General features: G+C 40.4%; 1 protein-coding gene across 3 annotated transcripts in view; it reads left to right on the forward strand.

The window, feature by feature from the left end:
- Nucleotides 1-3,545: 3,545 nt before the first annotated feature.
- Nucleotides 3,546-25,799, forward strand: part of SPTLC3 (serine palmitoyltransferase long chain base subunit 3) — a 128,506-nt gene continuing 106,252 nt past the window's right edge. Inside the window, exons 1-3 of one of the 3 annotated variants that reach the window (XM_004276475.3) lie at nucleotides 3,546-3,660; nucleotides 3,790-3,963; nucleotides 25,157-25,339. In XM_004276475.3, coding sequence (XP_004276523.1) covers nucleotides 3,856-3,963; nucleotides 25,157-25,339 — 291 coding nt within the window. In that variant the 5' untranslated portion in view covers nucleotides 3,546-3,660; nucleotides 3,790-3,855. Of the gene's footprint in view, nucleotides 3,964-25,156; nucleotides 25,340-25,799 lie in introns of all 3 variants that reach the window. The other 2 variants (XM_033440321.2, XM_033440324.2) reach the window with 2 other exon arrangements.

Raw genomic sequence — 25,799 nt, forward strand, 5'->3', positions numbered from 1 at the left:
GCTCCCAATTCCACACCTCTAGGTGGTCACATAGCACCAAGCTGATCTCCCTGTGCAGTGCAGCTGTTTCCCACGAACTATCTATTTTACATTTGGTAGTGTATATATGTCAATGCTACTCTCTCACTTCGTCCCAGCTTACCCTTCCCACTCCCCGTGCCAAGTCCACTCTCTAGATCTGCATCTTTATTCCTGTCCTGCCCCTAGGTTCTTCAGAAACTTTTTTTTTTTTTAGATTCCATATATATGTGTTAGCATATGGTATTTGTTTTTCTCTTTCTGACTTACTTCACTCTGTATGACAGACTCTAGGTCCATCCCCCTCTCTACAAATAACTCAATTTCATTTTTTTTATGGCTGAGTAATATTCCATTGTATATATGTGGCACACCTTCTTTATCCATTCATCTGTTGATGGACACTTAGGTTGCTTCCATGTCCTGGCTATTGTAAATAGTGCTGCTTCGATTAAGACATCTCTTAAGTAGAAGATATGCAGGTGCTGCTCCTGGTCCTGTGAGGGTGGAGATTGCAACAGTCTTTTTCATTGTTGTGTAAAAGGGCTGAGCAAATAGCTTAATATATAATAGTTATTCAAACGTCTGTTGAGTTTACTGGTTGATCTGAAATACATTTAGTTATTCAGAGACACAGAATCATACTCAATATTTAGTTTGTGTTGATTGAGTTCTTAGCCTACTCGGGCTGCTGTAACAAAATACCATGAACTAAGTAGCTGTTAAACAACAGAAATTTATTTCTCACAGTTCTGGAGGCTGAGAAGTCCGAGATCAAGGCATTAGAAAATTTGGTGAGGGTTTGCGTCCTAAGCAGCCACCTTTCCGAGGTAACCCCAGATGGCTGAAGGACCAAGGGAGCTTCTTGGGCCTCTTATAAGGGGCCTCCCAAAAGCCTCACCACCTAATAGCTTTACCTTTGCGAGTCAGGATTTCAACATGTGAATGTTGGGGGGATACAAACATTCAGACCAATAGCAATTGATATCTTAAAACTGAAAGCCACCACTCACTCAAACAGACCTCCACACTTATTTTGACTGGAGGTGATATGAAACAATAGGCACACTGATTGTACACATCTACGGTACCTGATACCAGATGGTTGGAGTGTTAGGATGATTCTGTGCACACAGAAATTCACATATTCCAATATGGCAAGTAGACAAGTTTCAAAAGTGAGAACATGTAGTAGATACTCCCTGAAGGTTAATGTATGGTTACCTAAGTTTGGCAATTGAGATTAGGAATGGAAAAAAAAGAAGATTTCAGCATTTTGACATGCTTTCATTTCTTTCTTAAAAAAAATTTATCAAAATACAGTTGATTTACAATGTTGTGTTAGTTTTAGGTGTACAGCGAAGTCATTCAGTTATACATGTATATATAAATATACATATTCTTTTTTACATTATCTTCCATTATAGGTAATTACAAGATATTGACTATAGTTCCCTGTACTATAGAGTAGGTCCTTGTTGGTTAACTATTTTGTATATAGTAGTGTGTATATTTTAATCCCAAACTCCTAATTTATCCGTCTCCCCTCCCCTTGACATGTTTTCTTTATTTGTGGTTTTTGCCCCCTTGTAAAAAAAAAAAAGATAAAGAAAAATGAGAAGAATAAGATGAAGAGGAGTAAGAAGGATGAAAGGAAATTCAAAAGAGGACAGTGATGAGGGAAGAAGAGGGGGAAAAAAGGAGAAGGGGAGGAAGCATATAAGGTTCATAAGTTTTATCTCAAAATCCTTATTCAAAAAATAACTTTGTACGGGTCAGTAGAGCTCAGTCAAAATAACACCATATCTTCAGTGTGTCTTTCTAAATGGAGGCAGTCACGCCGGCAGTTATCAGTGCCCCCTCTTCCCTTTTCTTCTCTTTTTTGTGTTAAGTCTAGAAGGAAATAAGCCAACACAGGTTCAACTCCCAAATCCTACTGTAACGGCCACTGAAGAGACAAGTTCTGCTCTGATGACAAAGGTTGGGAGAAATGCAATAAAGATTCTCATCTTGAGACATGAAAGGGAGGGCACACTTGGTATTTATTCCATCATTTGGCCCAAGACCTTATTTTATTCCTCTAGGTTTCTGTGGGATGGGGGAAAAGGACACCTTCACAGGCTAATCATGCTTGGGAGAGGCATTATGATCATGTCCTCTGTTTGTCACATCTTCCTAGAGGGGAAACAAACCCTGCCCAAGAGAACCGAGAACCAGGAAATGAGGCTCTGACAACAGGACTATGTCTGTCTTTTTGTTGTGCTTCTTGTTTGTTTGTGCCTACTGACCCAATAAATGGGTTTCTTTTCTGAGTGTCTGATGTTAAAGAAGCCTCCATTCAGGAGAACCATGAGGGCGAGGATTCAACAGGCTGTAAATGATTGACACTGTCCAACCAACCATGTCACCACAATGCCTTTAGATGGTGAGAGGAGAAAACAGAACTCTCTGGTGACTGGTGCATTGAGAGAATAGGAGTTGATGAGTAAACCAGAGGTGTCAGGACTGGGATGCTACCTCACAACACCTATGTCTGTAACAAACTACTTCATCAGATGCTAGCCCACAAAAAATGTTTTATCTCATCTTATAGCTGGAGAAACTGAAGCAAAAAGAGAGAAAAATCGCTCTCCCAAGGTCACATGATCAAGGTGATGCAGCTATAATGAGAAACCAAATATCCTGTCTCCCAGACTTCTGTCTTACCGGAATTCTGGATGAGTCAGTACCTCTCATTGATGTCACTGGGTTTTTTGTTTTGTTTTGTTTTTTCATTTTCACCAAGAACTTTTTTTTAATTAATTAATTAATTTTATTTTTTGCTGCATTGGGTCTTTGTTGCAGTACACGGGCTTCTTATTGCGGTGGCTTCTCTTGTTGCAGAGCACGGGCTCTAGGCACGTGGGCTTCGGTAGTTGTGGCACGCGGGCTCAGTTGTTGTGGCACACGGGCTTAGTTGCTCCACGGCATGTGGGATCTTCCCAGACGGAGGCTCAAACCCGTGTCCCCTGCATTGGCAAGTGGATTCCTAACCACTGAGCCACGAGGGAAGTCCTGATGTCACTGGTTTTAACATAAGGTGGGTTCTGAATTGTCTTTTTGCCATTTTTGTATTATGGTAAAATATACATTACATAAAATTTACCATTTTAACCATTTTGAAGTGTATAGTTCAGTGGCATTCACATGGCAATCATCACTACCATCCGTCGCCCCAACTTTTCCCATCTTCTCCAACAGAAACTTGTACCCATTAAACAGTAGCTTCCTATCTCTCCTCCCTGTGGCCCCTGGCAACCACTTCTGAATGTTACTTTACCGCAAAAAGAAGTGTTGACTTTGACCTTGGTTTACAAACAAAAATGTAATTAGATGCAGGAGGGAGGTGAGAAGGGATAGACGTCAATTTGGCACTGACTGTCCTCCGTAGGAGACACCTGGGGAGTGTACAGTGGCGTGTGTGTGTGTGTGTGTGTGTCTTTAAAAGATTCTCCACCTCCCTGCTGGCCTCCTCACAGTTTGCCACTGGCTTTGCAGCCTCCTGGTTGCCTCAGTCCAGGCAAGGAGCTGGCAATCTCCTTTGTAGTTTCAGGAGCAGTTCTGTTACCATGGAGGCCACATTCTGATTTCAAGAGTGTAAAGGTAATCATTTGTTTTTAGCTTCAAAGATCTTCCCAAAAGATAGGCTGTCGCTCTTCTTCTGGAAAAGCCTGATTGGTAGGATTCCTTCAAGCACTCAGTCTGAAGTGCTTTATCCCATTCCCTCACCAGCTTCAAAAGTCAAGCTTGCCAAGAGCCTCTGGAGGAAAATCTGCCACTTCCATCAATTTCACACAAATGGTTGATCCTGGAGGTGGTGCTATTTGCAATGGAACACTTCACAATCAGAGTGACCACTGTCACAGAAAAAACTGCACAAGGAACGGGATGGTGAAAGAAGCCCAGGTAAGAGGCAATCCCTCCCCCTTACTCTGAAAGACCTGAACATTTCAATATCTGTTGTAAAGCTATTTGAAGCTGTCCTAGCTGAAAGTTCTTGGCAGGAAGTGTTTTCTGTGTTTTGACTCCTTACTTCAGCTAATTTCAAATGCTTGGCTATTAAAAAGTTTGGATGTGGGTTGAGGAGGGAATTTCTTCTCTGTACAAGACAGGACACACGTAGATCCAAGAGCCTTAAACCCTTAACATAAAAACGTCCCTGCTAGACTGTTGTTTTCTCTCAAGCATTTTGGAGAAAACAGTTGTGAAGGCTAAAACTCTCCAGCTAAATTTCAGTCTATCAGGAAATCACAACAGACTGCATGCATCAAACTTCATAGGGGAAAAAAAGAGGAAGTGAAAGTAAACGCTGCTGAGATTACGTGGAGTAGGTTTTCCCCTGGTACGTGAGGAGTGCCTCTCGGATTAAAAGGGGACTTCTTTTTGGTGTTTGGTGGGGCCTTGTCATAGCTTACAGCTTGATTCGGGGCCAAAGTCTTTCTTTGAAACTTGACATCACAAGCATTCCTTTTTAAGACACTTCAGAAAGTGCGGCTTATTGTTACAGGCTGCACACAGGAACCAAACAGACTTTGAATTGTTTTCCCATGTGATACTTTTTGTAAAAATTTTTGGCTCCTGCTCTGACAGAATGTTTGAGGGGAATGTACTGAGGAAGGGGAAGAACCCAAGAAATGTTGTCAGCTCATTCAAAGAGGGAGCCGGGTCTGCAAGCTGCTTACGAACAGGCTGGCCATTGCCAGCTTCCCATTGGATGCCCAGGTCCTCTGTTCTGAGCAGCAGGGGTGAGTTCACCTGCTTGGGAGCAGGTTAGCATAGCCAAACAGGCAGCTTCACCATTGCAAAATGAGAAGCTGGGCAAGGAATCTGTGCGGGAGAACTGGGGTCGGGGGTGGGGAGGTTGGGCAGTGAGATTGTTCTAAGATCACAGGACAGGTGGGGCTGGCTGGGGGACAGCCCACCATTCAGTGAAGGAAATTTGTGTGTTCAGTGGAATGAAAGAGGTGTGTGGGGGGGGGCACTCTGGAGCCTGGGTTGTGTGTGAATAGGCTGTGGTCCCCCAAATAGGTTCCCCTCTTAACAAAAGACATTGCCCTAGCCTTGGAATTGTCTACCTAAAACCTCAGGTCTGGCCTCATCGCTGTATCGAATCAGACCACTACCACTCAAGACACTCTTTGCCCCTAAAATGGCTGTAACACTGGCCACTGGCCTTCTCACCCTCTGGACCTTTCTGACCCTGAAGGCTCTCATTTGGGTAGAGATGCCCTCAAAGCCATTCTCTCTCTCTCTCTCTCTCTCTCTCTCTACTTTATCTTGGTTTTGTAACCACCTTCTAGTGTCTGAGGTTAGAGACTTAGCTAAATGGTTACAACCATTCCTAAGGACACGAGCCAGGATCCTAAAGGTTCATTACTAAGTGCTCCTACAAGACTGTGAATATCTTTGGACACTGAAGCTTCCCTAAGAGCAGCAGGAAATATCAGGGAGGCTACTGCCTTTTCCAACAGCTCTTTCTGAAGGAAGGACCATCCAGAACCTATTTGCTCAGATATATTTAGGTGTTACTTAGTTGAAATTGGCTCCCACTGAGAGCCTCAATTATGGCTTAAAAAGTATGTTCCAGAAAGAAGAAACCCTGCTGAGTTCTTAGTGAAGTCGGGCAGACAAAGGCCTGTTTTCCCCTCTGTGATATAGATGAAGTTGTCTTTACTGTCATGATCCTTAATCACTGGTTTTAGTCCATTTTGCTTTGAGGACCTTAAACAAACTGAGTCTTTACCAAAAACCTTGAAGCTTGAACCCAGTCCTCGTAGAACACTCACTCTTGGAACCCAGCCACCACATTTGAAGGAAGCCCAAGCAGCTCAAGAGAAGCCCAAGTAGAGAGAAACCAAGTATCCTTGCTGTGCGCCTAGGCAAGATGCAGCACCAGCTTGTAAACTGTGTGAGTCAGCTATCTTAGAAGTGGATCCTCCATCCCTGGAGTCTATCTGTTCCAATTATACTTCATACTATCTGTTCCAATTATACTTCATGGAGTATACATGACTTGTCCCCACTGGGCTCTGCGCAAATTACAGATCCTTAAGCAAACAAATGATTGGGTTTTTTTTTTTAAGCTGGGTTTGCTTATCAGACTTTTAATATCTTTATTTATTTATGGCTGCGTTGGGTCTTCATTGCGGTGTGCGGGCTTTCCCTAGCTGCGGCGGAGTGGGAACTACACTTCGCTGTGGTGCGTGGGCCTCTCATTAAGGTGGCTTCTCTTTGTTGCGGAGCATGGGCTCTAGGCACGTGGGCTTCAGTAGTTGTGGCTCGCAGGCTCTAGAGCGCAGGCTCAGTAGTTGTGGTGCACAGGCTTTGTTGCTCCGCGGCATGTGGGATCTTCCCAGACCAGGGCTTGAACCCGTGTCCCCTGCATTGGCAGGTGGATTCTTAACCACTGTGCCACCAGGGAAGTCCCAAGCAAACAAATGATTGTTGTTTTAAGTATGGTGGTGGTTTGCTAAGCAACAATAAACATGTAAACACATGTATATTCTATTTCTTTAAAATGCCTAGAAAAATCATTGTACAGTCTCATTACAACCATTTTCAGTGCTTTCATTTTGAGGAAAGAGTTTGTTTTGGCCATCAATCTTTGGCAAAGATGCCTTTCCCTAAGCTTTACACTTTTGTTGTGTTTTGTTTTGTGTTTTGCATAAGGACTGTATGCTTAAGATGAGTGTCCGGCTGGTAAAACCAAATACAATGAACTCAAATATCAACTATACAAAAGCACAATCACTTGGATGCTGTCAAAACTGAAGTGTAATTATTCAATCTGAGGAGGTCTGTAACTTGTTGCCTTATCTATGAAGAAAGAGCAGGCAAAGAAGCATGTATGTGTTCTGGTTCAGATGTTTTGTTAATTAAATGAATACGTGTTTTAAAGTATATTTAATATCTGCCAATTATAAATTAATTTTACCTATTGGTTAAAGTTTCCTAGAAAATGATTCTCTTTAGAAACACAAGTAGAGGTAGATTGACGTTAACCTAATTACTCTCAAGAAATCCACTACATTTATTTTGAAATACACTTGATTTAATCTTTCTACTAAGTATTGTCAACTTGTCTCAATTGGCCTGAACTAATGCAGTTTTACTGGAATTCTAAAGTATATCAACCTGTAAATTCATGTGAGAAGAAGTTGTTGCCACCATATTAGAAAGAAAGTCATTGGCCCAGTAATTCACAATTTAGATTAAACCTTTGGAAACAAACAAACAAACACTATGAACATAGTTCAGAGAAGTATTCAGAATTGTTCTCCACAATGTACTTCATCCATCACAGTTCCCTCTAAATCCTGCTTCAACCACATTGAAGATCATTTGATTACAGCAGAGGTTAAGATTACAAATGCCCAGCAGGCTGGTAAGGCCTGGTGTGGACAACAGGAAGTGGTAAGCATGGGTTTACCTGAACAAAGCTCATTGTCACCATGAGAGAAAGCAGGTCCTATGTTGACAGATCTTATGATTTTCAAAAGAAACTGGAAATCCAGATGGAGTGGGAGGGAGAGAGAATATCCTGATTTTTAAAGTATTGGCATCTAATGCTTCAAATTTCCAATAGTGTAGAGTTCAATGAGACATTGCTACCAGCCACAAATCTGTAATCTCTGAACTATAGGCAAATAGGATGAGAAAAATAAGAGGTCATAAATAGAGTGATTCAGGGAATTTGGATCTTCTTAATTTACTTTATATTTTCTAAAAGCAATAGATGTATCTTACATCTTAATTTTCCTGAGTTGTTACATTAATACTTGATCCTGGAGTATGGAAGTTTTAGGAACAATTATGACCCAACCAGTTGTACTAGATTTCTCTGACTAAACCTGATTTCAAATATTAGATGACAAAATGTCATAGAACTGATACCATTTCACTGCTCAAACTTCACCTCTCAGACTTTGTAGGAAGTGACACACAAACCTTTTGTTAGACAATGCACTCATATAGCTTGGTCACCATTATTATTCTCTAGACGTGGTATAACTGGGCCTTCAAAAGTTGCCCAGGAAAAGGCTATGTGTAAATTATGATTATCCAGTCAACTTCAACTTATACCTGACTGTTCTTTCTCTGCCATGTGGAGCTTATCCTTTTGGAAGTCAAAAATCCTTTGAGAAGCTGATAGATACTTTCTGTATTACAGAATTTTCCACGTAGAGGATTCATGTGTTTCCTGACTTTCTCAGATCCTCAGGTTAAGAACCTCAGCTCTCACACCCTGCTCAGAAAAACCAACAAATCAGGCTTTCCAGAGAAGACAGGGTAAAGGGATTAATAAATTGATCTACCAAGGAGAGAAAACCAAACATAAGCCAAAGTGACTCAGACCACAAGCCCACATGTATTAATTTATTTAAAAATGTATATTAGAATTTTGTACCCCACTTTATAATACTATTTTAATAATATTTATTTTACTATAAAACTACTTTTATATCCTCCTTGAAAACCTTGAGTATAAATGAACTCCCCAGGAAGATATTTCTTTCCTGGTGGCTTTTCATATCCCAGCACCCCTCAGGATTTCCCAGGGAACCACTTAAGGAAGAATGATAGCAGGAAGACAAGCTTTGACATCAGCAGAAATGGGTATGAGTACTAGCTTTGCTCCCTACTAGCTGTGCCACATTGGGGAAGTAGCATCACGGCTCTGATCCATACCTCACAAGGCAAAGGTGAAGATTGGATAAGAGAGTGTATGTAAGACTCCCAGTAACTATCACATGTGTAGTAGATACTTGATAAATAGTGACTATTATCTATTAAAGTCTGCCTGCAGCTCTTACCCCTCTACTGCTATTGTAAGACCGTTCAGTACAATGCCTGGCATGTAATAGGTGCTCAATAAATGATAGTCTTAAATCCTTGAATTCCCTCATCCAATGGTGGCTTCATTTTACTTGGTCTGTCAGCAGCACTTGACACAAGTAATTACTCCTCCTCCTTCAAGCCCTTTTCTCTCTTGGCTTCCAAGTTATGACCCTCCTATATCACCAGCTGTTCCTTTACAGTGTCTATTCCTGGTTTTCCTCAACTCCTTGATCTTTGAACAATAGAGTGCCCCAAGACTCAGTCCTTGTACCCGTTCTCTTTTCTAACTGCAGATTTCTCCTGATGATCTGACCTTGTCTCATTACTATATGTACATGTATATATGTGCAGCTGTGTGTATGTGCGTGTATGTGTATATATATATATATATATATATGTCATTTCCAACTGCTTCCTTGATCTTTCGCTTGGATGACCAAAGGCATCTCCAGCTTAACATGTCCAAAACTGAGCCCCCAATACTCCCTCCCTCCGTCCCTAACGTGTTTCCTTTATAGTCTTTCCCATCTCAGTAAATGACAACTCTATCCTTCCAGTGGCTCAAACCAAAACCCTGGGTATCGTTCATGACTTTTTCCTTCTGTATTCAATGAGTCAGCAAATTCATGATCCTACCTTCACAGGATATCCAGAATCTGACCACTCCTCACCTCCCCACAGCAACCACTCTGGTCTCAGCCACCACTGTCTCTCACCTTGATTGTTACAGGAGCCTCATGCCTTTTCCCTATGTCCCAGTTATTCATTACAGAGTGACAACCCATCCCAAAACAGAATGACATTAAACAACGACTATTTTGTTATGCTCATGGATTCTACTGGGTAGGAATTCAGAAAAGACTCAGTGGAGACAGCTCTTCCCTGTTCCAGGATATCTGGGGCCTCAATTGGCTGGACCTAGAACAGCTGAGCCAGGAGGATTTGCCTGCAAGATGGTGTCCTCACTACCATGTCCAAGCTGGGTCAGCTGAAAAAAAGGACAAGCCAGGATTGTGGGCAGGATTGCCTCAGACAACTTCTACAGCAGGGAGGGCTCTAGGGAGTTTTCTAGTAAGTGAAAACGTCTCAGGGCCTTTTGTATCCTAGCCTTGAGTAAAAGCTGAAATTCTTACAGTGACCACAAGGAGCCATGGTTTGATCCTCACTGACTCATCTCCTTTTTCCCAGGGCTCAGTGTATTCCAGCAGCCCTGCATCCTCCCACCTCAGGACATTCCCACATCCTCCCCCATTTGCACTTCCCAGAAATCCAGGTGCCTGCACCTCCCTTCTTTCAAGTCAAATATTACTCACAATCCTATAAAAATTGCAACATACTTTCTTCCTGACTCCCTTTCCTGATCTTGCTTGGTTCTTTAGTACTTAACACCATCTACACACACACACACACACACACACACACACACACACACACACTTGAATTTATTTCCTATCTATTGTCTGCCTCTGGCTCTAGAATGGGAATTCCACCCAGGCAGAGATTTCTATCTCACTGCCAAATCCCCAGAACATATACCGGAGCCTGTACACAATAGGTGCTCAATAATAGTTGTGCAATGATTAAAGACCACCTGTTTTTACTAATCTAGTGTTTGTTAAAACTCGGATTTCAGTTTGTTTTGTTTATTTCAATTGCCATTTGCTGTTCACAGGCCTGGTTCTTTAAAAGACTGAAAAGCCCCACTCATACGATACACAAGCTTCTTGCAGATTTCAAAGCGTATAACCTCTTATTAATTAATACACTGATTAATTACTAATTTATTAGTAATTTACCTAATATTAATTAAAGGTTTCCCACCCTTTGTTGGAGAACATAACCACTATTCACTGCCTTCTTTTTAAAAATCACTAAATCACTAGATTTTTGTGTGACCAGGTAACTACGAGCTTTTATATCGATATCCAGATATTATGTATACTCTAAGTTTGGGGTCAGGGAATATGCTTTAAGGAGGTGGAACTTTTTAAAGGAGATGAAAATAGAAATTAAATATTATTGATTTATCCTGATGATTCTACTACCTCTTAATAGGAGATGAAATATGCCTGGATTAGAAGGAAAATGACTAATACCTCAAGGTATATAGACCTGTCATCTGGTTTTAATAAAATTCTGCATTCTCAGGGTTGAATGTCCAAGAAAAATCAGAATAATCTGCTTCCCCATTCATGACCCTGTATATGAAATGATTTTTAAAATTTCATTTAACAAATTTTCCATCACACTATATGCTAGGAACTTTCTAAATACAAACTTATTTGATTCCCACAACCTTGTGACTTTAATGCTATTACTATCCCTATTTTTTATATGAGGCAACTGGTCATAGAAAAGTTAAGTAAGTTTGTCTAAGATTAAACCTCTAGTTAGTGCAGACTGACCCCAGGGTCTCTGTCTTTATCACTAGAAAAAAAAAAAAAAAAAGCCTTTTCCTCAAACATTTTATTGTAAATATTTGCAAACTTACAGAAAAATTAAAGAGTTCTACACTGAATACTCATATACCTACCACTTAGAAACTGCAGTTAACATTTTACTATATTTGTTTCATCACACGTTTGTCTGTCTATCCGTCTCTCTATTCATCCATCAAACCATATGTTTGGTGCATTTCAAAGAAAGTTGGAGAATCAATAGACTTCACCCCTAAACTCTTCCACATGTGAATTATTAACCAGATTTCAATATTTGTCCATCGTTCTTTCTTTTTTCTTCTTTTGAGACAAAATGTGCAGATAATTCCATTCAATGAATTTTGACCTACACTACCTTTCGATTTTTCTTGCTGGGAAAGGTTTCATTGTATAGTTTTGACTGTGCAAAGATTTTATAAAACCGTGAGCTGAATCAAGTGTAAATTCATCTATGAGATGAAAGACTCAGCAGGAGGCTACCTCACTCGAGAAACTCCCCTGTTGTACACCTAAAATCTGACGGGTTCAAGAGCCATTTTCCCTTTTTGTCTGGAGTATAATCCAGCTGGCAGGAAGGGAACTCACTGTAGAAATTCTTAAAATTCCATACCATGCCCTGTCTTCTTACACATGGAGGAATGAGTCTCAACAAAATGAAGTGACTGTCTCAGAGGTCACACCAGTGTGAGGCACCCTCCCCCACTCTGGTCTCTTGATACCCAGACCAAGGCCCTTTCTGGAAAGGTGCATTTGTTTCTGAAACCTCCAACCTGTGAAAGCAAACAGCCAGGGACTACAGTATTTGATGGCTCAGAGTGGTATCTGCTATTGCAAATTCTTTAGCTTCAATTTCAAAATTGATGATGCAAAGCTGCATTTGTCTCATGGAAGATGTAAAGACCTCTCGTATTTCCCAAAATAAGAGCCACGTGGAGAAAGCCTCCTTCTTTGCTTATCTTAGAAAAGCATGTCAGAGAAATCAGTATTAATTACAGTTAATGATTGCTGCCACACACAAGGTCCCACCACGTATTTACGCTTTTTGAAGTATTGTGAATTCTCACCTATCGCTTTCAAATTTCACGTATAAGCACCCAAGGTTCAAAGAGGTCAGATAATCACCCACACAGGCGGCAAGTAATAGGAGGATTTTCTGACCCCTAATATCACATAAATGGTTGCCATCTCCTGCCCTACTGTCCTAGTAAACTGAACCATCATATAGAGGTTGGGAGCCCGGCCTCCCCTTCGCACTGCCTGGGCTTGAATTTCAGCTTCACATCGGTCGCTCTATGACCTTGGGCAAGCAGCTTAATCTCTGTGCTTCAGTTTCCTTATCTGGAAGATGAGGATAATAGTAGTGCCTGACCAATGGAGTCGTTGTAAGAAGTAAATATGGTGGCGCATGCATGGCTTAGAATGATTTCTTTAAAAAGCAACCAACGTTTTGCCCCTTTAACCTTCAGCATCAACTATAATGATCCTTATATCCAACGTCTCATTGGACTCTCACAGCAATGCTGTGAAGTATTGAGTGCTACTGACCCATTTTGGGATGAAAAAAACAGAGCTAAGAAAGATAATGAGACCAAAGACACATGGATGATGGGGACAGAGCTGGACAAGAATCCCAGACATTTTTAACTCTAAGTTCAGGAATGTCTCAAAGGACTGGATACGTAGGTATTTTTCAAGCCCTTACTCAGTGCATACAACTCTGTCAACTGTTCCTTTACAAGAACAGGTAGGAAGTAAAAAAAAAAATCAGCACCTCTATTCTTCAGCAGATTAATTCACAGCAAGAGAAAAAGTGCTATTTTGGTTATTACACTTACTCAGAAGAGCAGATTTGGGAGTCAGTTTTAGTAATTTTTAGAAATCTGTAAGATTCTAAAAGTCTTGTAAAATGTTAGTTTCTACCTTAGATTTCCATAGCCAGGCAGCAAAGTGGTTTTACATGGCACACCAGACAGCACAACTTCCTATAAATCTTCCTTTAAAAATCATTGACCTTTGTCTTTACATCCTCACGGCATGTAGCATGTGTACTCCCCAGAATTACCTTCTTCTGAGCCCTTGTACAGCCTCAACTTCATTTTCAAACACAGGCCATCATGAAAGCTTGCTTCCAGACCCAGCAGGGGAGCACAAGTCAATTAATTTCTTGGTTCCTTTGCTGAGTCTCCCCGAGGCAATGACATTGATGATGCGTTAAGGATTCTTAGGTCTTGCAACATGGCATGTTTCCCAGTCACCTACTCTGATAGCCTGAAGGAAACTAGGCTCCAGATCATCTCAAATACTGGAATAATCATGGTAGAAATGATCTCAGATCTCAGAGAAGCATGTTATCTCATTTTCTAGATCTTAGTGACACATTTCTCACTTAATAGAATAGAGAACAGAACTGAGGCACACTTGCCCGTATCTCAAAATGGCCAATCCAGGGCAAGACGCACACCTGTCCACTGCCAGTTTCTAGAGCCTCTACACAATACTGCTTTTCATAGTACAGAATCCAAAACAAACCCCGAAGGAGCCCTTGGCAATAACAGCTTTTGCCAAACCATGCAAATAACTTAGGGGTACTTGGGAAAATCTCACAACCGACGTAAGTTTTGACGGATTGGTTTGTAAGTTTATGCAAAAGGGGCTGGCATTTTGTCTATGGGGCTGTGCTTCCCATCGGTCAGTTCTTTGCAAAACCACTGAATCAGGTGTCTACAGACTAAGATACAGAAGTTCTCCACATAGGGACCTGGGAAAATGAGACAATGGCTGAAATAAATAGGTCACGAATGTCAGTTTTCTCTTTTTAAGTGTAATATCAATCTTTATACCAATCAGATGACCCATGCCTTGCACCCAGCCATTACTTAAGGCTCATAAATTATGATGGCTAAAAAAAAATGCCTGGAATTTTTAAATGGTTGATTCAGGAGTACAGGTAAAAATTAGTCAAGGCTAGCACTGCTCTGGGAGAAGTTACTTTTATTTCAACATTATATGCCACGTAAGAAAAGTTAATCAGATAATTATAGCTGTGACCATGGATGTTATCAGATGTTTTGGAAGCAAAGAAACAAATTGTTATGTTGTCATACTCTTGGGCAATTGGTTGCTTGGAGACATTATGCTTACTTTCCCAAGAAGCAAAACGTTTTCATGGAAAATCAAATATGCTCTGCCTTCCATGAACACCAAAGATTCCAGCCAAAAAAACTGTATACATTCAACTAAGCATCATCTCTTTAAGGACACATTCTGTCTTCAAAGGCAAGCAAAAGATGAGTCAGGTTATAGGTTGAAGATGAACCTAGGCTGCTCTTGATGTGCATAAATTGTGAGTGGTTTTATAGGGTGATAGGCAGAGGAGGGAAGGAGGCAAGGAGAATAGGTCTGTACAGCCATGAGCCAAATCCTGATAAACACACAGGGAAGGAAGAACAATGGAATCCTCGGCAACTTTCTCTCTTTCTGGGTAGGGGGATTTTCTGCTCCTTCAGGTTGTTGAACGGCAGGCACTCTTTGGTCCATGTTCAGGGGATGAGAAGTTTTGGTTGGGGTCCAGAGATGGTAGTTCAGCATCATCAAGGTGCAAGAAGAAATTGTTTCAATTTGATTCGAAGAGAAAAACCATTGTTTCTAATCCAAGTTCAGTCCCCTGAGCTCAGCCAACCACGTTTTGTGTGCTTCCAGAGCCCCACCCTTTTTTTAACTCACCTATGAGTCATCAGCTGCCTGGCACGGGAAGGAGATGCTACAGTACACACTTCACTTCCATGGCAAAGCACATCTCTGGTGTTGGTTCATTCTCATGCAGCTCAGGAAACACTTTCCTTTTGATTTTTGATCATAGGTTCAAAAGTTCAGGATCAATGGAGCGAGTATGTTTCATCAAATATTCTTCTGCAAGGGATACAAGAGAAACTTTATTTTATTTTATATTGGATTACAGTTGATTAACAATGGTATGTTAGTTTCAGGTGTACAGCAAAGTGATTCAGTTATACATATACTTGTATCTATTCTTTTTCAAATTCTATTCCCACTTAGGTTATTACAGAATATTGAGCAGAGTTCCCTGTGCTATACAGTAGGTCCTTGTTGGTTATCTATTTTAAATATAGCAGTGTGTATATGTCAATCCCAAACTCCCAATCTATCCCTCCACCCCCTATCCTTTTTCCCCCAGTAACCATAAGTTCATTCTCTAAGTCTGTGAGCTCTGTTTTGCAAGTAAGTTCATTTGTATAATCTTTTTCAAGATTCTGCATGTAAGAGATATCATATGATATTTATCTTTCTCAAAATTACCGACCATACAGCCATGAGTCACTGTGAATCATTGGTATGTCAGGGCTCCCTGAAGACCCATTCACATGCATGGCTTTGCAGGGGGCCTTTTGAAAACACGTATCAGATCAGGTTTTTAGACCGGCATTTGCTTACAGCTCGTCAATGGCTTCCCTTGTCAGGATCAAGGCTATGGTCCTAAGCTCAGTTTACGAGCTCTGCACAACTTCCCCGCTGATTCGTCCATTGATTCATCAAAGATTTATTGGATACCTACTTCGTATCAGATGCCCTTCTAAGCCCTGGAGTACTAATGATGGACAAAGTGGATGGAGTTCCCCTTTTAGAACTGACCTACAGCCATGCCTGCCCCCTCACTACCCCTGCCAGCCCACCACCCTACCCGCTTCCCTCCCCACAGTTCTTTGGGTTCTTCCTCCTGCTGGGAACACTGCACCTCCTCAATTCCTACTGACTATTCAGATCTTATTTTAAGCATCATCTTCTTTAGGGAGGCCTTTCTCTTTTCCTGGACTAGGCCAGATCCCATCCTATCCGCTCCATAGGTCCCTGACTTATCCTTCATTTCCCTTTTTGTAAGTATTTGCTCTGGTCTGTATTTCCATCTAGACCAGGGGCTGGCAAACTTTCTCTGTAATGGGCCAGACAGTAAATATTTTCAGTTCTTTGGGACACGAAGTCCCTGTCTCAATTACTCAACTCTGCCTTTGCAGTGTGAAAGCAGCCATGGACAACAATAAACAAACGGGTGTCACTGTGTTCCAATAAAACTTTATTTTGAAAGAAAATAGCAAAAGCAAGGAGTAGGCCAGATATGGCTTGTGGGCCATAATTTGCAGACCTCAGAACAACGGGACCTGCTGTGATGATGGAAATACTGTGTGACTGTCCCACCCAGTAAGGTAGCCACCAGCCATGTGTGGTTGTCCAACATTTGAAATGTGGCTCATGCAACTGTAACCTAAATCTCTAAATGTATTTAACTTGAATGATTTTAGTTTGAATGTAAGTAGCCACATGTGGCTAATGATTATTGTTTTGGACGGTTCACATATAGACTATGAGTGTCATGAGGTCAGGGGTTCTGTCCTTCCTGGTCACCACTGTGTCACCTGGACAGAGCACAGCAGCTAGCACAGAGTAGGTACTCAATATGTATTTGTTGGATGAATGAATGAACAAATATGCCTAGAGATGATCATACTAAGTGAAGTAGGACAGAGAAAGACAAATATCATATGATATCACTTATATGTGATATCTAAAAAAGGATACAAATGAACTTATTTACAAAACAGAAATAGACTCACAGATATAAAAGACAAACATGGTCACCAAAGGGGAAACGTGGGGGGGTGGATAAATTAGGAGTTTGGAATTAACAGATATACACTACTATATATAAAATAGATAACCAACAAGGACCTACTGTATGGCACAGGGAACTATATTCAATATCTTGTAATAACCTAAAATGGAAAAGAATGTGAAAAAGAATATATATATATATGTGTGTGTGTGTGTACAACTGAAGCACTTTGCTGAAACTAACACAACACTGTAAATCAACTGTACTGCAATTAAAAATGTAAATAAATAAAGGAAGGGAAAAAATGAACAAATGTATAAATATGGAATGACATTAGACTTCTGGGATGTTGCCACTGGAGACTTCTTGCTCTCTAATCCTGAAGAGTTGTATTTCTGTACACACGTTTTATCCCCACCTTAGTCCATGAGTTCCATGGGGATGGAAGCCATAAGAGAAACTACCTGAATGACCCAGTGCCTAGCACAGGTACAAGCACATGGTAGTCAGCCGTCCCATGAGTGTTGACAGCTGCCAGTACCCACCTGGGAAGGACAAGGAGTCAGCCCCATGGCTATTTCTGAAACATGTTCCAATCTGTCACATCTCAAAGATCTAACTTAGAGCTTCTTTCTGATTCAACCCTGGTGCTGTGCACTTTAGAAATTCAACTTCATCCTGACTTTGCCTGCTTTATAACCTTGGGGAAATTGCCTAATGCCCTGTGACTATCTTATTAAGTGAAGATAATTCTAATTCTATTACAGTTATCCACAACCTACCTCTTAGGAATATCATGTAAGTAAATAAAATCATGGCCACAAAAGCTTTGAGCACCTCAGAGATAAGCGCTGTTCTCACCTGGACTGAGAACATCATAACTGAACAAGAAGATAGTAGGTAGTAGTTAATTTCAATGATATTAAAGCAACAATGCATTGTTTTCTCTGGTTTATCAGGATAACTTCAGAAAAGCTCTGTGCCTCTCAAGTGATCCAGCTGGTTGTGAGTAAAATTAGAAGATTGCAGTCATTGCAGGGTGGTGAAGGACAGCCACTTTGTTCCAAAGTTCAATTATGTCCAACTGACTTTAGGGCCTCCACCCCAGCTCTCATCCCAGGTAGGATCCTGGGATCCTACAAATCTTTCTTCCCTGCATTTCTTTTTCACTGCTCTTTGAAACAGAAAGTCTGACTTATCCTGCAGAGAAGGCCTGTTCAATTTCAGCAGGCACTACACACCACATCTCCAAGCAGGCAACACATGAGGTCCAGCCAGAAGTCCTTGCATGGTCCCATTCCCCTCGTTTCTACTCACTAACAAGTGCCCATGCTGGTTCTCCTGTCCTGGAAGGCCCTCACCTCCTTCCTCAACATTTTCCAGTCTTGGCTCTCTTTTTCTCTCTCATTCACTCAGTCCTACAACAGATTTTCATGGGGCACACTGCTAGGGACTCCATTTAGTCCTCTCCAAGCCATCCTACCTTTTCTGTGAATCCCTGACTTCCCAATCTGGAAGTGTGGAAGGTGGGACTCTTCATGGGCTTCCCTGACCTCTTTGCTAACTTCTCTGGTGGTGGATGGGAAAACCATGGGAAAGCAACTGAGCCTCTCAACGACTGAACTTGGGCATCACTACAAAGAAAGGTTGGAGTAGTTAATACATAAAGAACTTGTCCCCTCAAAAAGTTCCATGTTTATAATCTGTCTGTCTCTCTCGCTGACTTCTGTACTTCTTTCTGTCATGCACCACCTAACACTCAGAGATGCTCAATAACTCAAGAATTGAATCTTTGACAACTTCACCAGATTTATTGATTGACTGATTGATGATCCCATTCTATCTTTTTTTAAATTAAAGTACAGTTGATTTACAATGCTATACTAGTTTCAGGTGTACAACATAATGATTTGATATTTTTATAACTTATACTCCATTTAAAGTTATTATAAAATATCAGTTATATTCCCTGTGCTGTACATTACATCCTTGTGTCTTATTTATTTCATACATAGTAGTTTATACATCTTAATCACCTTCCCCTATCTTGCCCCTCCCCACTGCACTGGTAACCACTAGTTTGTTCTCTGTATCTATTAGTCTACTTCTGTTTTGTTATATTCATTTGTTTTATTTTTTTAGATTCCACATATAAATGAGAATATACATTATTTGTTTTTCTCTGTCTGACTTACTTCACTAAGTGTAATATCCTCCAGGTCTACCCATGTTGTTGCAAATGGCAAAATTTCATTATTTTTTTATAGCTGAGTAATATTCCGTATATATATATATATATAGAGAGAGAGAGAGAGAGAGAGAGACACTCATACATTGGGGTACATATATCTTTTCAAATCAGTGTTTTCATTTTCTTTGGATAATTACCCAGGAGTGGGACTGCTGGATCATATTGTTGTTCTATTTTTAGTTTTTTGAGGAACCTCCATGCTGTTTTCCATAGTGGCTGCACCAGTTTACATTCCCCAGATTTAAATTTGAATGTTGGCCAGTGCAGACAGGTCCTGATGCACCCTTTTGCTTGGGGAGGTAACTCAGTTCTCAGACTTCTTCCAAACGCTTCTAAACAAGATTTAGACATGAAAGAATTTTAACACAATTCTTATAGTATCTATTCATTAAGGTAATACTAGATGACATAAAAAATGAGCCACCACATCTCAGTGGCATAACCCAATAGAAGTTTATTTCTCACTCATATTAAGTCTTATGGGCAGTGGCAGGAAGCTGGAGGGGGAGGAGGTGAAGACTCTGCTCCACACGGTAATTCAGGGCACCTGGCTGACAAAACTCTGCAGACGACACTGTGTGGCTTCCAAGGTCACCTTGGCCATCAGAATTCAGATGACAATAGGGGAGAGAGAGAAAGAGATGGATCGTGAGAGAAGCTCTTGTGGGCCAGGCACAGAAATGGCACATTTCACTTCTACCAACTTCACATTGATCAGTCGTACACGTGTCTGCAAGGGACGTGGGGCATGTAGCCTGGCCATGAGAAAGAGGAGAGGGAAATGGTCTGATGCGCAGCCAGTCTCCACCGCAATGGACAATAGTGTGAAAATATTTGAAATATTCAAAAGGCCTGAGTGAGAGATAATAAAAGCTATTATTTTTTGCAAGTGATCCTTTATTTTCTGTCCTTTTATTAAATAATTTGTCTTCCTAAAAATAGTATTGTAATACAATGTTGTGAGTGTTATAATGGTATTATGTAGTGATAACGCCTAGCCTGGATCTTTTTAAGAAGTGAAGCCAGGAGCTTCCCTGGTGGCGCAGTGGTTGAGAGTCCACCTGCCGATGCAGGGAACACGGGTTCATGCCCCGGTCCGGGAAGATCCCACATGCCGCGGAGAGGCTGGGCCCGTGAGCCATGGCCACTGAGCCTGCGCATCCGGAGCCTGTGCTCCGCAAAGGGAGAGGCCACAGCAGTGAGAGGCCCACGTACCGAAAAAAAAAGAAGTGAAGCCAGAACTGGGTCTTAAACAGTGGATATTAGGCAAGCCAAGGTGTCTATGTGTGTGGGGTGGTGGTGGGGGGGGCAGCAGAGGACAGTTAGGAAAAGGACAGTTACCTGGCTACAGGGCCAGGTAAGGAAAAGAGGAAAACCCACTGATCCTCACAGGATGGCGTTGAACGTCCTGGAAGTTTCTCTTTTTATATGTGCCTATGTGACTTAGCCATCCTCTAAGTCAGCCCAAGGGGTTCATTTGTGAGCACATTAAATCAAGGTTCTGAAGTCACCCACACTGGATGCCCTTCACTCACCCTTCTTCGTCTACGGTGCCCTTAAAATCAGGGGGTCCCAAATTTTGGTCCCAAGCTTCCTGCTCTTCTTTTTATTTTGTGCTTTATCACATTTGCCTTTAACCGTGGTTCACGCTGGGCCTCAGAGTAGTTGAGTCCTAGATCGTATACGTCAGCTAGGCCTTTCTCTTTTCCTGCATCTCTAACTGCCCCCAAATACCCCCACTTACGCAAGCAGACACAACCCCAACTCAGCAGGTCCCGTGCACACTCATTGTCTTCCCCCACAAGCAGTCCTCCTTCTAATCTCCGCTTTCTTCTTATCCACATTCCTATAACACTCCTCGCAGATACTGTCATGACCTCTTCCTTGACCTCATACCGAACCAGTCACAAAAGTTAGTCAAACCTTTTTCATGAGGCTCTCAGCCCCTTTTGCTAGAGTCTGGACAACTCCAGGAAGGAGGTAAGCCCCTTGGGTATCCCCATGATGTGGAAAGAACCAGAAGGTGGAGCTTAACTGGGCCAGGAAGTCACCAGGCATGCTAGAGATGGATGCAGTTCAAAGGTCACAGACAGAACAGAACCCAGGAAGGGAGCCAAAGTTTCACACTAGACTAGGAAGATTGGCCATCCATCAGACCTACGACTGGTGTGAGGGCATAGAGGGAGGTCAAGAACTCAGGAGCAGGGACGGGGTCTGTCATCTTGGAATTCCCAGAACCTAGCATGTTGATGGTTCATGCAAGACATCCAATTAGTGCCCTATGTTCCCAAATACAAGGTATTTGTTATATTCTTTCCTTCACCTTCCATTCAAGACCTCATATTATGCAATGCTCTCTCACTTTAATTATTTTAAACCACCCGGTAGCATTTGGGGAAGATATTAGACAAAAGCAACATCCATTAATGTTAGCTTGGTTTGTCTGGAGAAGACATTGTTGCCAAAACGCGGCCTCTGTGCTCTGGTGCTGAATAGAAACGTGGAGACAGACTTTTGGGTAAAGTAGAAAATAACAGCTTTATTGCTTTGCCAGGCAAAGGGGGTCACGGCGGGCTAATGCCTGCCAAACTGTGTGTCCCACCCTGGAAGGGGTAGTGAGAAGTCTTACAGTGTTCAAAAAGCAGGGCATGGTCAGCTCATGGTCGTTCTTCTGACTGGTCGGTGGTGAGGTAATGAGGAATCAGCATCATCGACCTCCTGTTTCCAACTGGTCTGGGGTCTACGTGCTGTGGGCAGCATACAGTTAACTTCTCCCACCTGCTGGGGGCTTCAGTATCTGCAAAACAGCTCAAAGGACATGGCTCAGAATACTATCTATAGTCCTTGAGGAAGAACTAAAGGTCCTTGAGTTTGTTTAATGACTAAAGTATTATTATTTTGTCTTGCTTGACTGTTTTCCTTTCTGCATTTTCTCACTTCTCTGATTAAATTTATTCTTTGACTAAAGTTTTCCTACAGAAAAACAGCAGGTGGATGACATGGGATGGGTCTATTCTGGGAAGGCCGCATAGGGCCCTGCTCAGTTACAACACTGATATAATGGATAATAAGGAGTTAAGGAATGTTAATAAGATTTAATAATATTTTGTGGGTTTTTGACTGAGCAATTCAAGTGTAAAATCTCATTATAAAAGGGCTTTTTAAAAGTTACTTTAAAAACAAGTAATATAAATAAAAAATATTCATCTATCAGATAGATTGTTTTTTTGATTGTCACATATTTTGTGGCTTGGGATAAAACTTCCAGGGACTGTCACACAGATTCCAAAAATACTGCATCTCAAATAGAATAGAGGAAATAAAGGCAATATAGTCTAGAAAACTGTGTTTGTGGAATCTAATAGTGCTTACAGTATGAGAGTAGCAAAAACATTATTTCTAATTAACATAATTTTTATATAATACATCATTTAAAATATATATGTGTAAGCTAAATTAATAAATTAAGTATTAGTAGAAAAATGACACTGTAAATCACTAAAAATGGTCAAAACACTTCTTATGGATCATCTCATTGGGAAATAGGGAATCCAAGGATTGTATTATATTTGTTGAATAAAAATATGAATAAATGTATAAATATTTATTAAAGACAAAAACTTAATTAGCAGTGTTAAGAATAATTTATTCACTAATGCATTGAGCAAACATTGAGCTACCATGTGAATATCAATTAAGCAGGAATAAGAATGGTTTGATATTAAAAGTCTACTTTCCACCGGCATGGTGACACCTAAAATAAATGAGAGAAATATTTACTTTGACTTTTTATTATGAAAATTTTCAAACATGCAGAAAAATGAAAAAATAATATAACAATCGCCCACCCGTATAACCTCCATCTAGATTCAACATTTTCCCAAAATTGCTTTATGTATGTGTTTAATTTTTGATGAACCATTTGAAAGAAAATTAGAACTGTTATAACACTTCACCCTCCTTAATCCTTCAGCATGCATTGACAAAGATTAAAGCATCCTCCCACATAACTATACTACTACTCTCACTCTTAACAAAATTAACTCCTCAATAATATATATTTCCAGTACACATTTGGATTTCCACAGTTGTTCAAAATATGGTTTTTTTTACCAGTTTTTTTTACAAAAAACAGAAAAAGAGGATCTAATGAAAGAATACACAGTGCACTTGGGTGTCTCTTAAGTTCCCTCCCCCACTCTTTACTCTTTTTTTTTCCAGCTTGATTGAGGTATAGTTAATAACTAATAATTGTATGTACTTGAGGTGTACGTGACTTGATATATGTATACGTTATGAAATTATTACCGCAATCAAGCTAATTAACACATCTATCACCTCACCTACCTACCTGTGTGTGTGTGTGTCTGCGTGTGATGAGAACACTTTAGATCTACTGTTTTAGCAAATTTCAAGTATACTATACAACATTACTACCTATAGGTACCATGCTGTACATTAGCTCCCCGGAACTTCTTCATGTTATAACTGAAGGCTTGTACCCTTTGACCAACACCTCCCTGTTTTCCCCACCCACTGTCTGGTAATCACCAGTCTACTCTCTGTTTCTGTGAGTTCAGCTTTTTCAGATTTCACATATAAGTGAGATAAGGCAGTATTTGGCTTCTTGAGTCTGCCTTGTTTCACTTAGCATAACATACTCTAGGTTCATCTATGTTTTACAAATGACTGAATTTTCTTTTGTGTGTGTGGCTGAAAAATATTCATGTGTGTGTGTACAAAACCCACATTTTCTTTATCCATTCATCCGTCAATGCACACTTAGATCATTTCTGTATCTTAGCTGCTGTGAATAATGCTGCAGTGAACATGAAGTGCAAATATCTCTTCAAGATACTGATTTCATTTCCTATGAATATATGCCCAAAAGTAGGATTGCTGGGTCATATGGTAATTGTTTTAATTTTTGGAGGAAACTTCATATAGTTTTCCATAATGATTGTACCAGTTTACATTCCCACTAGCAGTCCACAAGGGCTCCCTTTTCTCCACATCCTCACCAACATTTGTTATCTCTCTTTTTTTTGGTAACAGCCAGGCTAGCAGGTGTCAGGTGATATCTAATTGTGATTTTAATTTGCATTCCCTGATGATTAGTGATGTTGAGCACCTTTTCATATAACTGCTAGCCACTTGGATGTCATCTTTGGGAAAATGTCTATTCAGGTTCTCCTCCCATTTTTAATTGGATTATTTGTTTTTTACTTGTATGAGTTCCTTATATACTTTGGGTATTAACCTATTATCAGATATATGGTTTGCAAATATTTTCTCTCATTCTGTAGGTTGCATTTTCATTTCATTGATCATTTCTTTTGCTGTGCAAAAGCTTTTTGGTTCGATGTAGTCCCACTTGTTTATGTTTTGCTTTTAAAGACCAAGCCAATTGTCATATAAAAAGTCCCACATTGTGGATTATCTGTTTCCTCATGAAGTCATTTACCTGATATTTCTTGTAAAATGGAAGTCAGATATTAGAGCTTGACTAAATTCAGGTTAAATATGTCATCAGTGTATTAAATATTACATCACGACAAGAGCATAGAGTGGTGAGTTGTTCTAACATCTGTGATGTAATTTGATCACCTGGCTGAAGTGTAACCCCAAGTTTGTGTTTGGGGAGTAACTAATAGGGTTATACATTGGCATCTTGCAAAAGCCCTATTCCTTATTAATTTTTCACTTAATGGATTTAGAATCTGTTGAGAATTTTTGCCTGAATTAATTATTTCATTAGGATTTGTGAAATAAAATGTACATTGCTGATTACCCTCTTCAATGATCAGTTTCCAATTTTCTCCAAGCAGTTTTTCAAATCTTAAATATGTTCTTTGAAATGTAAAAGGTCAAAAGTCCAAAATTTTTAATATCATAGTTTATTGTAATGGAAGAGTAGTAATTTTCCACTTTCTTTTGTCTTTTCAGCAAAATGGAAATTCAAATTTTTATAAGCCAATGGTTGAATCCTTTGAGGAAGCACCTCTACATGTTATGGTTTTCACTTACTTGGGATATGGAATTGGAACGCTGTTTGGCTATCTCAGAGATTTTTTGAGAAACTGGGGAATAGAAAAGTGCAATGCAGCCGTAGAGAGAGAAAAGCAAAAAGTACGTATGAACACCTCCCTGGGTCTTTGTCAATGCCAATTCTTCTGTAAAGTGTTCTCACAAGTGGTGATGTGTGTACAAATCCTAAAAAGAGTGATACTCTCAGGAACTATCCAGGGTAAATTCTATTCCTCTGCACCCCATAAACCCCCAAACATTCCCTGTGTATTCACGCACTTGTTTTTTACAAACATTTATTGAGCAACTACTATTTGCCAGACTGAACTAAAGGTTTTCTTGTACATTATCATATTTAATTTTTATAACGATCCCATGATATAGATATTAAAATAGCATTTTAAAGGTGAAAAATCAAAATATAAGAGTGAGGACACATGAGTGGAACTTTATTCTGGTCTTCTAGGTGTCAGTTGAGTATTATTTATGTTCTATCCTGGAAGAGGAAAGAGTGTTTGAGTGAAATGTGGGACTTTTATTTCATCTAGGTCAGAGTTTCTCA

The sequence above is a fragment of the Orcinus orca genome, chromosome 16 (assembly GCF_937001465.1).
Source record: "Orcinus orca chromosome 16, mOrcOrc1.1, whole genome shotgun sequence".
NCBI classification, from domain to species: domain Eukaryota; kingdom Metazoa; phylum Chordata; class Mammalia; order Artiodactyla; family Delphinidae; genus Orcinus; species Orcinus orca.